The sequence below is a fragment of the Orycteropus afer genome, unplaced genomic scaffold, assembly GCF_000298275.1.
Source record: "Orycteropus afer afer isolate SDZICR_OR568_19922 unplaced genomic scaffold, OryAfe1.0 scaffold00224, whole genome shotgun sequence".
In the NCBI taxonomy this organism is placed as follows: domain Eukaryota; kingdom Metazoa; phylum Chordata; class Mammalia; order Tubulidentata; family Orycteropodidae; genus Orycteropus; species Orycteropus afer.
The window spans coordinates 2,957,792-2,971,676 of NW_006921811.1; the positions used below are offsets into that span (position 1 = coordinate 2,957,792).

The 13,885-nt window shown below is 55.3% G+C and overlaps 1 protein-coding gene across 1 annotated transcript in view; it reads left to right on the forward strand.

Annotated features, from left to right (window-relative positions):
• Positions 1-63: 63 nt before the first annotated feature.
• Positions 64-13,885, forward strand: part of WDR1 (WD repeat domain 1) — a 57,360-nt gene continuing 43,538 nt past the window's right edge. Inside the window, exons 1-2 of the mRNA XM_007948776.2 lie at positions 64-91; positions 511-632. Coding sequence (XP_007946967.1) covers positions 76-91; positions 511-632 — 138 coding nt within the window. The 5' untranslated portion in view covers positions 64-75. The remainder of the gene's footprint in view (positions 92-510; positions 633-13,885) is intronic.

Here is a 13,885-nt window from a genome sequence, read left to right on the forward strand (position 1 = left end):
GAGTCTGAGTCGCAACGCGGCCCTGCTGACCCGCCCGGGGCTCTCGGCGAGTGCGGCGGTAACAAGTGGGCGAGGATGCCTTACGAGATCAGTAAGTGGGGGCTCGGGCCCCCAGCCGACCGCCCCACGCTGCCCGGGGCCCCGTGGCCATTGGCGGTGGCGGGGGACGCGGGTGGCCCGGCGGGGTCCCCGGTAGGGGGTGGGGGCTCTGAGGCCAGCGGCGCGCCCTCCTGCCCTCGGGGGTGTCCGGCGGAGACCCCGGGCTTGGGGGTCTTCCCAAAGTTGGGCGCCGCGGGCCGGGCCCGGCGGAGCTCGGGTACCCGGAGGGCCTGGCCGGGAACATGGACCAGGAAGTCGCGCCGTTCTCTGCGCTTCTTAACAGTGGCGGCCGCCCCTCCTGGTGGAGGCAACAGGTGACCGGCTGAGCCCAGTCGAGGGCCCCCGTCCGCGTCCCCTCCCAGCCCGGCAGGGGCCGCCCCTCACGTGCCCGTTGCATTTGTGTCTCCGCAGAGAAAGTGTTCGCCAGCCTCCCCCAGGTGGAGAGGGGTGTTTCCAAAATCATCGGCGGCGACCCTAAGGGCAACAATTTTCTTTACACCAACGGAAAGTGCGTCATCCTCAGAAACATCGACGTGAGTAAACCCCCCACCCCCGGCGCTGGGTTCGGTTTCTGGGCGCTGCGGGTCACAATCTCAATTTCCTGCCCTATCCACTCCCCGTGTCCAGCCCAGTGGCTGAGCAGGGTGCGGGTGCCACGCCCCCTCCGCCTGGAGACCGCATCCGGAGCCCTGGAAGCTGGTTTCAGCTCACCCCGTCCTCCCTCCTTTTTCTTCGTGGGAGACTTACTTGGGCTCCGGATTTGACGCTTCAGATGAGTCCCACCGGTTTGCTGCTTGACTGGGGGCTGGTTGGCGACTTGGTCCTCCCTGAACTTCAGTTTCGTCATCTCTAAGATGATACCAGCCCCACCTTCCCTGGCTGCTGTGAGATGATGCCCCCAGTGCCTGGCACTCGCTGGACACTGGGTCAATAGTCGTGCATAATCCTTATTGATACCCGAGGTCTCCCTGCATGACGCAGCTGGGATGAACACCCAGGCCTCCGGCCTCCAGCCCAGTCTGTCCCCTACCTTTCTGGGCCCCAGTGCAAAAACAGGAACCAATTTGTTCCGTGAATCACTTGCTGCGGTTATCCTGTACCCAGCTGAAGATGCTGCTGAAAGCCAGCTCCTTGGGCGCTCCTGGCCCGATCATTTTGTTCCTGATAACGGCTGACTTTGCTTCGTAGTGTCCTCCAGGAGTGCCCACTGCAGTGTTGCTTGGCCCTTCCCTGGCCATTGGGGTTGCCACTCCTGGACCCTGGAGGTGCGGCCTGGCCACTGAGGGTGTTTCCCAGTGGGTGCTTAGTGTCTGGTGAGCCTTGTGAACAGTACATATTTGGGTGATTTAGATTCAGCCACGCTCACAAGGGGGTGCCAGCTGAAATTGACATCACTTGTGAATACTCTGTGGGTTGGGATAGTAATGATCAGTATGTGGTTGGAGGGATGAAGGACAGGCTTCATGAGCCTCGGTGTCCTTGCCTTGTAAATGGAGTGCCCTCAGCCCCCATCTTGCTCCTAAAGCCACCTTTCTCACACTTGCTCTTCTGCTGGAAGCTGGAGCTCTGTTTGGCTGCGATGCTGCCCTGCCGGGGATTGCAGGGGTGGGTGGGTGTGAATGTGCTTCACAGGTGCTAACAACTCCTCCGCCAGTCACACGGTTTCCTAGAAAGCTCACCCAACCTCTCTGGGAACTGGGAGAAGGCACCACCATCGTAATGATCCTGGGAGTCTCTGGAGTCAGGCCCTGAGGCTTTGAGAAAGCAAAAATGTTGAGACATTCCTAAGGAGGTTCTCACAATGAGGAGCCTTGGTGGTACAATGGTTGAAGTGCTCAGCTGCTAATTGAAAGGTCGATTTGGACCCTGGAGCTGAAAGGACCTGCTGACCTGCACCTGGACAGATTTCAGGCTAGGAAACTATGGGACAGTTGTGCACTGTTGCTTTCGACTCGATGGTCCCCAGCAGTGACAGGTTCTCACGTATCTGACAAAACGCACTCGGTGCTTTCAGTGACACACGGCAGGCGAATACTTGGCTCTGCTTCTAGTAAGGTGCATGCGTGGGACTTTACAATAAAGCAAGTCACAGTGCCCTGTGGTTCCAGATAGGCGGGAAGGGAGTAGGGAAGAGGCCTGGCTCGAAGTACCTGCGTGTCAGGCGTTGTTGACGGCGGCATCCCCAGCATGGGCCCATTACTCTGAAGAGGTGCCTGAGGCTGAGTGAGGGGAGAGGTGGACAGCTGGAGCTGTTTCCAGCGCGGAAGCTCTTCACGGCCGCAGGAGGGACCCTGTGCAGGAAGGGTCCCTGACTCAGGAAACCATTGCACTCGCAGTCCGAGTTATTTTCTCCCCAGGGTTGGGCATGTTCTGAGGGTCTGTCCTCTTTCCTTCCCGTCTCTGTCTCTGCAAGGCCAGGGCAGCAGGGCCTGTTGCAACTGGCCTCCTCCCTGTGCCAGGCAGGGATCAGACACTGAGGCTGCCCTCAGGTTCGTTGATGGACAAGTGGTAATAAAGTCATGATGGGCACCATTTTTATTTGGAAAGTATTCCTGGGAGTAAGAGTTCTCGTGAACGCTTAGGATGTAGGATGACAGATGGTTTAGTTGGGATACAGGCTTGACAGACAAGATAGGAAAGGGAGGTTGGGATTAGATCATGGAATCCCTAATAGATGTTGAATTAGTGTCTCAAACTGAACGTGCTTCCAAACGCTCTGTTTCCTGTGGGCCTCCCCTAGAAGGACAGCACCATTCTGCCTGCTGCCTGCTGTCCAGCCCTCAAATCTTGGAATCCTACTTGGCTCTGCCCCTTCTCTTCCGCACCGTGTTCAGTTCTTTAGCATGTCTTACTGACTTGATTTTCACAGTGCCTTCAGAATCCCTCTTTCCTTTGCTTACAGCCCCAGCCTGTCCCGCCTGCATTGTAGAAAGACCCCAGAGGCTTCTACCCTTTCACCCCTGTAGCAGCAGGAGTGGTGGTCAGAGCAGGGCTTCCAGCCAGTTCGTCCCGGTTTGAGGCTCTGCTGAGAATCTGCCTCTCCACCCAGATGTACGCAGTCGGTCTCTGTTTTTCACAAGCTCCCCAGTGATGCTTATATACACTGTAGAATCACCTGGGGATTTTGTGAAAACAGAGATTCTGAGTCAGTCTATCTGGATGGAAAGGCAAGTTCTTGGCAGGAACCATTGGGCCCCTCAGATGCACCATAGCGAGTTGCTCCTTTGCTGTGAAACTTCCAGAGGCTTCCAGTCTCTGAGGACACACCTGACGGCTGCCACTGCTTAGCACTACCCGCGCTCCAGCCAGCTCCCTCCTTTTCCTTCAGCATGGCTGAGCGCTCGGGCGTGGCTCTTGCTTTGCCTGATTAGTGGCTCCACATACAGCCACAGGCTTTGCTTCCTGTCCTCTTCCTTTAGGTTTCTGTTCGGATGTCACCTTGTTAGAGGGGCTGTTCCTAAAGTAGCATCCCCCACTTGCCTGACCTTCTCTGCCTCTAGGTGCTAACAAGAAATACACACAAGCTAGCAACTGGCCATGGCAAGCTACATGTGTATGTATGTATATTTCCATCTCCCTTGCTAGCCTGTTTTGTGCTGTTGAGTCGGACCTGACTCGTAGCAACCCCTCCTTGGGTTTCCGAGGCAGTATAGCGCTGTGAAAGCAGACCCCTCCCATTTCATTCAGTACTTTGTCCTCACACCTAGAAGAGCGACTGACACGGAGTAGGGGCTCAACTAGCAATTTGTTGATTGAAAGTCTTGAAAGCTGGTTACATCGTGGAGATAAGAGGCAGCTGTGGAAGCTTTTAACTCCGTGGGAGTATGGAAAGGCTGGGCCCGGTTTAGATCGCTGGCCCTTCAAATGGTAGAGGCCACCTTTTTGCCCACTAAACAGATGTCACGGTACCCTTGCCACTGGGAGCCTACTTCTGTCATTCTTTTGTTGACTTAAAAGTTGTCTTGCCAGCCCAGCCCAGTGGCACTCCTTCAGCTGGTAGAAACACTTTTTTTTTTTTTTTACCATCATATCTTATTGCCACACCCTGGAGAGGAAATTCTCCGGGGAGCTAAAAGCACAAGGTGATGGTGGCCGTCTGGAAACTTACTCTGCAGGGGGAGAGCTCGAGAAACAGCGGTAATCAGTGTGCACATGCTGGCCAGAAGATTTGCAGTAGACGGAGCTGGTGCCTCAAGAGTGGCTCTTTCCAGCAGGGTTGTCTGTGAGCACAGATCTGCGGCTATCTGGAGGTTCTTGTCACCTCTGCCTGCCCAGTGGCTGTGATGTTGTTTTGTTAACGTGCTGTCGAATCAGACCCGACTCATAGCGACCCCTCCTTGGGTATCACCTTCCTTGGCGGTATCACTACGAAAGTAGATTGCCCAACCTTCCTTCCGGGGAGTGGCTGGAGAAGGAACCTTTTTATGATTCGAAACAACCCAGGATCACAGCCCTGGGAAAACATCTTTGCAAACAAGGCCCTGCATGCTGCCAAAAGCAGCCAGCTGATTTACTGCGTGGGCAAGTGTGGGCCCTGCTTTGAAAAAGTACTCAGTTCCTAGATGCCAGAACTCAAACATGTTTGAAAGAACTATGGGAGGTTAAGAAGCTTGGGTGGTGTCGTGCCTAAGGCATTTGACTGCTAACCAGAAGGTTGGTGGTTCAAACCCACCAGCCATTCCTCGGAAGACTGGGCAATCTACTTCCATAAAGATTTACCACCTTGGTAACCCAGTGGGCGTTATTATGAGTCAGAGACAACTGAATGGCAGTAGGTTTGGTTTATGTTAGGTTAGGGGGACCGAGACAGTTGAGTGGTAGAATTCTCATCTTGTGTGTGGAAGACCGGGTTGGATTCCTGGCTGGTGCACCTCGTGGCAGCCACCTCCCGTCCGTCACTGGAGGCATCTGCGTTGCCGGGATGCTGAACGGGTTCCAGTGGAGCTACCAGACTGAGACAGACTAGGAAGAGAAGCCTGGTGATCTCCTTCTAAAAATGAAGCAGTGAAAGCCCCATGGACCACAGCTGTCCTATCTGCCGCTGACCGTGGGGAAGGTTTAGGACAGGGCACTGTTTTCTGTTGTGCACGGGTTGTCGTGATTCAGGGCTGACAACAAGAACATGGAAAGGTCAGCTTGAGGGAGGCAAGCGCTCTAGCCGTGTGGCCTTGCGGTGGCCTTGTCTCATTGACGGGTGTAGAGCAGCTTGGGGCTGCCGAGCTCACAGTGGGAGTTCTGTGCGTTTCCATCGTGACCACACATGCAGTAGGACTGCATACTCACCGTGGAGATGGTACAATAGGGCACTCATGGGGACAGGTGGCTGGAGAAGGTCGTACTGAATCTCCCAGGGCATCCACAACAGTCCTTGGCCCTACCCACATGGAGCTCACAGTCTCAGGTGTGGATGACAGGAGCCATTGGGCAGCAGACAAAGTGGTGTGTTTGATTAAAACGAGGACAGAAGATGACCCGGTGGTGGTGTGCGTGAAACCCATGCGTCATTGAGTGATGGCGGTCCTGGGCTCTGATTTCCTTTCAGAAATGAGGAAACCGAAGCCCAGAGGTAATGTCCTCCCTGTCAAGGTCACAGAGCCAGGTGGGGCTTGGCCTGCGGTATGGATGCAACTCGGTGATTCAGGCCAGTGACCCTTCAGTGTGCTGGGCCCTGGAACAGCTTCCAGACTGCAGCAGGGCCTGGGTGGGACCAAACCAGAGGCTAGGCTGTGTTGGTAGCCAGTGAGTCGGGCACCCTTTGCCGGGCCACTGGGACCATGGACAGGTGACACGAGGAGATCTGCAGTTTGTTCTGTGTCTGAGGTTATCACGTCGCACAGCAAGTGGTCGTCAGCTGGCCCGGCAATGCCTGGTTCTAAGTGTGTCCGTGCTCAGTTACTAAGCCCCGCCTTGGCGTGCCGGGTCCGCGGTCCAGCGCTCTTGGGGAGGGATGATGGTGCTCCCCATGGGACATAGTGGCAGTGTTTGGACACGTGTTTAGTTGTCACAGCCGGGTTGAGAGTGCTACAGGCATCTAGTGGATAGAAGCCGTGTGGTGGTGGTTATGGGCTGTCAAGTCAGTTCCAACTCACAGCGACCCCATGTGACAGTAGAACTGCCCCATAGTTGCTGCTAAACATCTTTGAGTCACGCATTCCAGCAAAGAAGTATCTGCTCAGAGTGTCAGTAGTGCCGTGTTGAGAAGCCCTGGTAAAGAATATCAGAACACCCCGGGTCAGGCCCTTTCAAAGAACGGCGTGAGTGTATGGGGAACGGAAGAACCCCTGGGCCGCAGGAGAGGCATCTGGAGCAAGGACTTGTGAGTCAGGAGGAAGAATGGGGCAGAGAGTCACACTGCAGAGCTGGGCCGATTCTGTGCAGGGAGGGTGGGGAAGTGTGACCTGTGTCCTCTGAGCACTGTGACAGGCTCCCGTGCTGGTCTGGGGGAGGGATGTAGAGGCTGGCTTTGTGGGAAGGGGGCGATTTGCGGCCCTGCGTTGGCGTGGTTAGAGGTGCTCGTCTCTTCCCCGCCCTGTCCCTGCCCTCCCTCTTCTGCGGGGCCTTCTTCCCTCAGCTGGACGCCGGCTTTTTTCTTGGCTTCTCTCCTCCTGTCTCGGGTGGACTCTGTCGGTGACGGTGGGGGTAGTGTGCCGCCTGTAGTGATAACACCCCTTCCAGCATCGCACAGACCTTCCGATCCTGAGCTCTTGTCAGCTGGCTTGTCGCTTCTACCCACAGGTCTTAGTTCTGCACCCAGAACCAGGCCAGCCCCTCCTCCACAGACAAGGCACAAACACCCCAGCCCTAGCCCCTGACCCACCCTGATTTTAGGATCTTCTTCCGGGACCTGACTGGTTGGCGTATGGTGTGTCCCCAGCCCATCTGTGGAACTGGAGCTCATGGCCACCCAGTGGCATTTGGTGCTGAGCGCTGGCGTGCCCGCCTCGTTCTCACTTTCCACATCTGTAATATGGGTGGATGCGGTTATTTTAGATCAGTGGGAAGTTTCTCTGAGTCCATTCACAGTTGTCCTTAGAGGGTGGCCTGGACTGGGGCACAGCCTTAGTGTCAAGTGTGTGAGGCTTTCCTCTTCCCCACCACTTGTCACAGTTAAGGACTTCAAGCTTGGGAGGTGCTGGGACACCATGCTGGCCACGGTCCCCAGCACCTCCCCTCATGACTGTCAGTACTGCCCTGTGCGGGCACTGGGTGGGTCTGGGGAAAGAGGGACAGCAAAGGAGGTGCCCGTGGCATGCCCAAGGCTGCACTGTGCGTCCTCAGGCGCCTGACTTCTAAGTGTGGCTTGTTCATCAGGAAGAGTGTGGCAGGGTGGGGCTGGGGAGCAGGAAGAGGAAGTCCTCAGGGTGGGTGGGCTACCAGATGAGTGACCTGGCTCCACACAGTTCTGGAACTGTCACCGTGTTGTCCCCTGAGATAAAGAATCCAGTTAACACTGGCATCCACTGTAGGTAAGAGAATAAAGCCAGAGAGGTGCCGGGACTGTTACCTGAGTAACCACCCCTCACCAGCCGGGTGCTGCAGGCAGGCTACTCTCTGCCTTGGTTTCTTCTGTGAAATGGGGTTACACGGTTACCTTCTGCAGGGGGGTTGGGAGGCTTGAGGAGAATCCCATGGAAGATGCCGCCCAGGCCTGTCTACCAGCAAATAGTTGATGATGGGGCTTGCTTATTACATGCCTCCCGGGGCCCAGCCACGCCCAGTGATCTTGGTACTTTGGAGTTCAGAGTCCGCAGTGGTGAGTCAGACTTGGGCCTTGCCCTCCATGTTTATCCAGTCTCATACAGGAAGTAGGGTTACAGAAATGATGTCTCTCACAAGGTAGGAAGGAGTGAGTGGTGAGGAGGAGTCTGGCTGTGGGGGGTGGAGGGAGGTCACTTATAGCTTGGAATATCAGGGGAGGCTCCTGGGGGGAGGTGGCTTTTACCTGGTCCTAGAAGATAGCGTAGTGCCTATGGCACTTGACTGCTAACCAGAAGGTTGGCGGTTCAAACCCACCAGCCACTCTTCAGGAGGCAGATGAGGCAATCTGCTTCCATAGTGATACTGCCTCAGAAACCCAAGGAGGGGTTGCTATGAGTCGTGTCCGACTCAACGGCACATAACAACAATAACAGAAGATAATTAGCGGAGGTCATTTGGGGAAGAGGAGAGAGGGACCGTTCCAGATGGAGGCTTGTACTGGAAGCAGCTAGAGGAAAGCATGTCAGGCAGTGACTTGGCTTAGGGCTGGAACACAGGCTGACGGCTTGGGCTGAGTCTGGACTTCCTCTGGGTGAAAGGGAGCCATTGAAGGTTGTTGAGCAGGGCTGTGCTCACTTGCCAGGTCAGCCAGTGCACCTAGCATTGGCGGTTTGACTGCAGGAATCACCCCGGGCGGTTCCTGTTTGACCAGCTTACCATGTGCATTGGGAGGTTGGTTTGCTGTTGGTTCCCCGAGGCCTACACAGCACAAGCTGCGGAATTCTTTGAAAGCAGGAGTGACCGCGCTGCACGCTCCTCTGTCCTCTGAGGATGGTGTGTGGTGTTTAGGGACTCAGCCCCTGGGTTCACGTTTGCCTGGTGTACACTCCAGCCTGGGAGGGCAGAGGTCGCCACTGCTGCTCGGGAGCCGGGCTGCTTCGCAGGAATTGGCGTTTGGCTGTAGTTGCCACTGAAGAAGGGCCCCGCAGTTGCGTTGGATGTGCCGGTCCAGCTCAGCAGTGGCTGAGAGAGCCGTCATTAGGCACCTTTGAGTCACTTCTACTTCCAGCGACACCACCTACGGCAGGAGGAGACCTTGCCTGGTCCTGCACCGTCCTCACAACTGTTGCCGGGTGTGAGCCCATGGTTGCAGCTCTGAGCCGGTCCACCTCATTGGGGGTTTTCATCTTTGTCACCGACCCTGCGCCTTTCCAAGCCTGCTGTCCTCCTCCAGGGACTGGGCCCTCCTGATCACGTGGCCAGAGTGTGTGCGACAGTCTCACAGTCCTGTCCTCTAAGGAGCATTCTGTCTGTTTCTTCAAAGACAGATTTGCTCATTCTTTGGGCAGTCCGTGGTATGTTCAGTACTCTTCACCAGCGCCGTAATTCGAGGCACCAACTCGTCTTCATTCTCCTTATTCACTGTCCAGCTTTCTCAAGCATATGAGGTGATTGAGAATACCATGGCTCGGGTCAGAGGCACCTTAGTCCTCAAGGTGACGTCTTTGCTCTCTGACACTGTAAAGAGGTCTTGTGCAGCAGGTTTGCCCAGTGCAGTACGACCTCTGACTTCTTGACTGCTGTTTCCATGGGTGTTAATTGTGGATCTGAGGAAAAGCTTGACAGCATCCATCTTTCTCTGTTTATCACGATGTTGCTTGGCTCCTCCCGGGTCAGGCTGACTTGGTCTCCTCAGACTTGGGCTCTCGAGAAGCAGAACGCACAGGGGCTCCTTCTGCAGGGCTGGTCAGGCTGGTGGCACGATCTGCAGTTGGTGGGACCCCCCGGCCTCCTGAGGAGGCCTGTGATTCACTGTGGCCGGGAGCTGGCTGACGGGGATGGAGGAGTGGAGAGAGCCTGTGCACACACAGGGGGCGTGTTGTGAATGAGCAGCCCTCCCTGTGATGGCAGTATGTGGGATGCCACGGCGGGTATTGTGGGGACCAGGGTTTAGAGCCTGAAGACCTGGGTTCTGGATTCAAGGGGTCCAAGCCCGGTGACCCAGGGCATCACTTAGCCTGTTGTGAAGTGATGTGTAACCTGGCCCCCACTTCCCACCCAAAACCAGAATGAAAAGACGTAACGGAGAAGCTTTGGCAGCTTCCAGCTGGAAAAAAGAAAGCAGTTGCCTTGGAGTCATCTCTGACTCAGGCAGCCCCGTGTGTCACAGTAGAACCACACTCTCTAGGGTTTTCAGTGGCTGAGTCTTCAGCAGTAGGTCTCCAGGCCTTCTGAGGTGCCTCTGAGTGGACTCCATCCTGCAACCTGTGCTTAGCAGCCTCGTGTTTGCACCACTGTGGACTCCCAGCGCATGTCTAGGTAGCTGCCCGTTCTGTGAGCTTGTTTGCATGTGGTTAGTATGGTAGTGAGTTTCAGCACAGGTGGGACAGACTTGTAGGGTTGGAGGAGGGTGGTTTAGTTTCCTGGGTGACAGGATTCCCGGGAGAGAAAAGTCAGGTGCTCCCGGGAAGGATGGCTCGGTACAGAGGTGGGAGGCCAGCTGTGAGTCCCAGGCTGCTAGTGAGGTTGGCATGCCCGACCATGAGCCAGGCTGTGGTGGAGGCCCAGGCTCTCAGGGCCGTTGCTTCTGAAGTTGGCAGGTCCATAGGTATGAGATAGGCTGGCTGTGGCCTGGGTGGTCCTGGGTCATTTCATTACATTTTGGTCCTGTCCTGCTGTCCTGAGGCCCCCTGACCTTAAGCCAAACGGAGGCTGCAGAGTTCTGGGGCTCCATCCCACAGGCTCACCCCAGCTCTAGCTGCCACACACTCACCTGATGTCATGGCACCCTGGGCCCACCTCAGGCCAGGCCCTGGCACCAGGAGTTCACGTCAGGTGGAGGAGGTGACAGTGGTGAGGAAGCAGTCTGAGGGGAGGGAGGGTGACCGGGTGGTCCCTGTTACATCCCCTGATGGACCTGTGGGCTGAGGTGAAGTGAGCCAGCCGGTGAGAGGTTAGGCAGAGAGCAGTCTGGCCCTGGGCACGGCTCCTGCCATCTCAGGGAGGTCTGGGAGGGCCTAGTGAGTGTGGCTGAAGCCCCCCGCCGGGGGCGGCAGGGAAGAATTTCAGGCAGGGGAGGGAGGTCACTGAGTGGAGTTAGACAACCGTGCTGGACTGATAGACTGGAGAGATGAGTTAAAACGCTGGTGTCATGTTTTTCTGGGAGGGACAGTGAAGACCTGGATGGAACCAGTGTCCAGGGATGGAAAGCGGCCGATCAGAGAACTGTTTAAGAAGGAAGACAGGGCAGGACCAAGCTGGCCGCAAGCCGGGGTCCCATCGGGGATGGGAAGTGGTATTGGCGGGCTGGGCCTTCCTCCCTCTTGCAAGCACAGGGGTCTCTCCTGAACTTCTGTGGGCAAGGGAGGGGGGCGTTGGGTAGGAAGCGCTGGGCGATGAGGGTCTCAGGGCTGTCACTGCTTCATCGGGCCCCTGAGTTCACCTTTCTCCCCTCCCTGTCTCTGTTCTCACTCCAGAGCACTTCCCCAAGGTCCTGGTTCTGGGTCCCGAACCTTCAAACATCCAGCCCACGACAGGGAAGGAGGGAGAGGGGACAGGGACAATAGTTAGCTGCTGGAGAGGGTTGCCACTTCCTGGGGAGACTAGAGACGGCGGTAGGGAGGGCTGAGTCTGGCACCCGGGTGGGGTTGCCAGCGGTCCCATCTGGGCCAGCTAATCTGCAGGGAGGCTCTCCTGCAGTGTGACTCGCTGGGACCAGGAGGGAGGTGTGGCTTCTGGCCGTAGTACCCTGCCCCCTCCGGGATGAGTAGTGTGGGGAGGCATGGCCAGCTGCCTCAGCTCTAAGTCGTTGCACTGGCTGTGGAGTGTCTCAGCCCCACCCTGACCCAGTTGTATTTAAAACGCTAGCCTGTGTGATTCATCCTTGGATTCTGGTACTGAGCCTGCCGGGGACGACCTTTGAGGGCTTTCACACAACCTACAGTGGCTAGCCTTTTAGGGAGCGCCTGTTAGGGCAGAACGTCCCCCACCCCCACCCTAGGCATCTGCCAGCCCTGGGGTGCCCTTCCCACCTTCTCATGCAGCCCTGTCCCGGGCCAGGGCGGCTGCCCTTCTAAAGGCTGTAGGCAGTGGGAGGGTGAGTGGAGACAAGTTAATCTTCCTCTCCAGGTGGTCCCCCCGCCACGTGAGTGTAAGGCCCCTTAGCTTTGCTGCTGTTTTCGGGTGCCATCGAGTTGATTCCTGCTCATAGTGACCCCGTGTGTTACAGAGTAGAACCACCCCACAGGCGTGGTTTGGCTGTTACCTTCATGGAAGCAGACCGTCAGGCCTCTCCCACAGAGCTTGCAGCCTTTTGGTTATGGCGGCACCACATTGAGGCATCTGGTGGTGTTGGCCTAGGGGCGCAGCTGTTGTTAGCAGTCCTTGTGAGGGGACTGGTCAATGTTAGAATGTTAGAACCTGAAGAATGAATCTGGGAAGGAGGGGGTTGGGTTAGGCAAACGTTTTCTAGATCCCAGGTACCTTTTTTTCCTTCTAAGATTGGTTTTATTGAAGTGTAATTTGCCTGTGATAATGTGTACCATCCCGTCGTCACCCCCACAGCTGTGGTGTCAGTCACATCATCCCAGAGTGCGCGGAGCTCCTCCTCCAGCCCATAGCAGGTGCTGAGCGGCTTTCTGTCACGTTGGGTTGGCCTTTCCTAGAACGTGTGTTCTGGTTACCTAGTGCCACTCTGACAGGAATATACCACGAATGGAATGGCTTGAACACACAGGAGTTTATTCTCTTACACATATGGAGGCTAGAAGTCCAAGTTCAGAGTGCCAGGCTCTAGGGCACTTGATCTGAACTCTGCCGGCTGCTCCCAGCCCCCTGAAGCTGGAGGCTCTCTTCACTCAGGCAGCTGCTAGCTGCGACAACTGACAAACCCAAGGTCAACAAGTGAAAGGCACAGTCCCAATGTTACCAAACCATACAGCAGGCCAATAATTCAAGTCCATTGAAAGTCCCAAGATCAGCAGAGTGTGGCAGGCTGCTGAACAATGACATTTAGGGTTCAAGTTTACCGTGAGCTAGGGACCGTTCCCCAGTTTCTCCATTCTGGATGCAAAGGCAGCTACTCAGCTGTTCACAGTAGATTCCACCGTGAATGCAGTTGACTACCAGTCTCATCATGGGGAATAATACTACATGCTGTGCAGCCACTTAACCTGGCCAGGCCGAGTGGACTCACAAACTTAACTGCCACAGCATGTAACCTTTGTGCCGGGCCTTTTCACTTGGCCTGATGACTGAAATCCATTCATGTTGTCAAATGCATTCGTGGAGGGCTCCTTTTACTGTGGAGCACCCCACTGAATGGCTGTACCACACACAGCTTGGCTCTCCACCGCCCTGTTGGTGGACATGTGAATTGTCTCCAGTTTGGGGCTATTATGAATAAAGCTATGAACCTTCATGCACATGCACTTTTATTTCTCATTTTTCTCGGTTAAATACTTAGGAATGGGAGTGCTGATTTGTGTGGTAAGCGTGTGTATCGTATGCTTAACTTTATAGTAATTACCATGCCTCCATACTGTTTTCCACAGTGGCTGTACCATTTTACATTCCCACGAGAAGTGTGTGAGTGTTCCAGTTGCTCCCCTTCCTTGCCAACACTTGGTGATAATTTTAGCCATTCTTGTGGCTGATAGCTCGTGGTAATTTTGGTTTGCATTTCCCAAAACACTGATGATGATGAACATCTTTTCATGGGCTTGTTTGCCCTTCATTTGGCAAATTTGGATACTAGGTGCCTTTCTAATTTCGGTAGCCAATGTTTTTTAGGAAAAGTATTAATTGAGGAATTACATATAAAGGCCAGCTGTATGGTAAGTGCTCCATCTTAGGGGTGAAAGAAGTACTATGAAAACTCACCCCTCCCAAAATTAAAAACAAAAAACAAAACCCTTTTTGAGCACCTATTACACCCTAGGTGCTGTGATGATGGCTCAAGGGATTAATGATCTATTAAGCAGGTCACACAAAGGTTGGAGACAAAGGACAAGAAGGTTGTCAGATGTGTTGCAAGTGCCTTAGGCCGTGCTCAGTGCTTTAGATGCACAGAACAGGAAGAGCGGGGCAG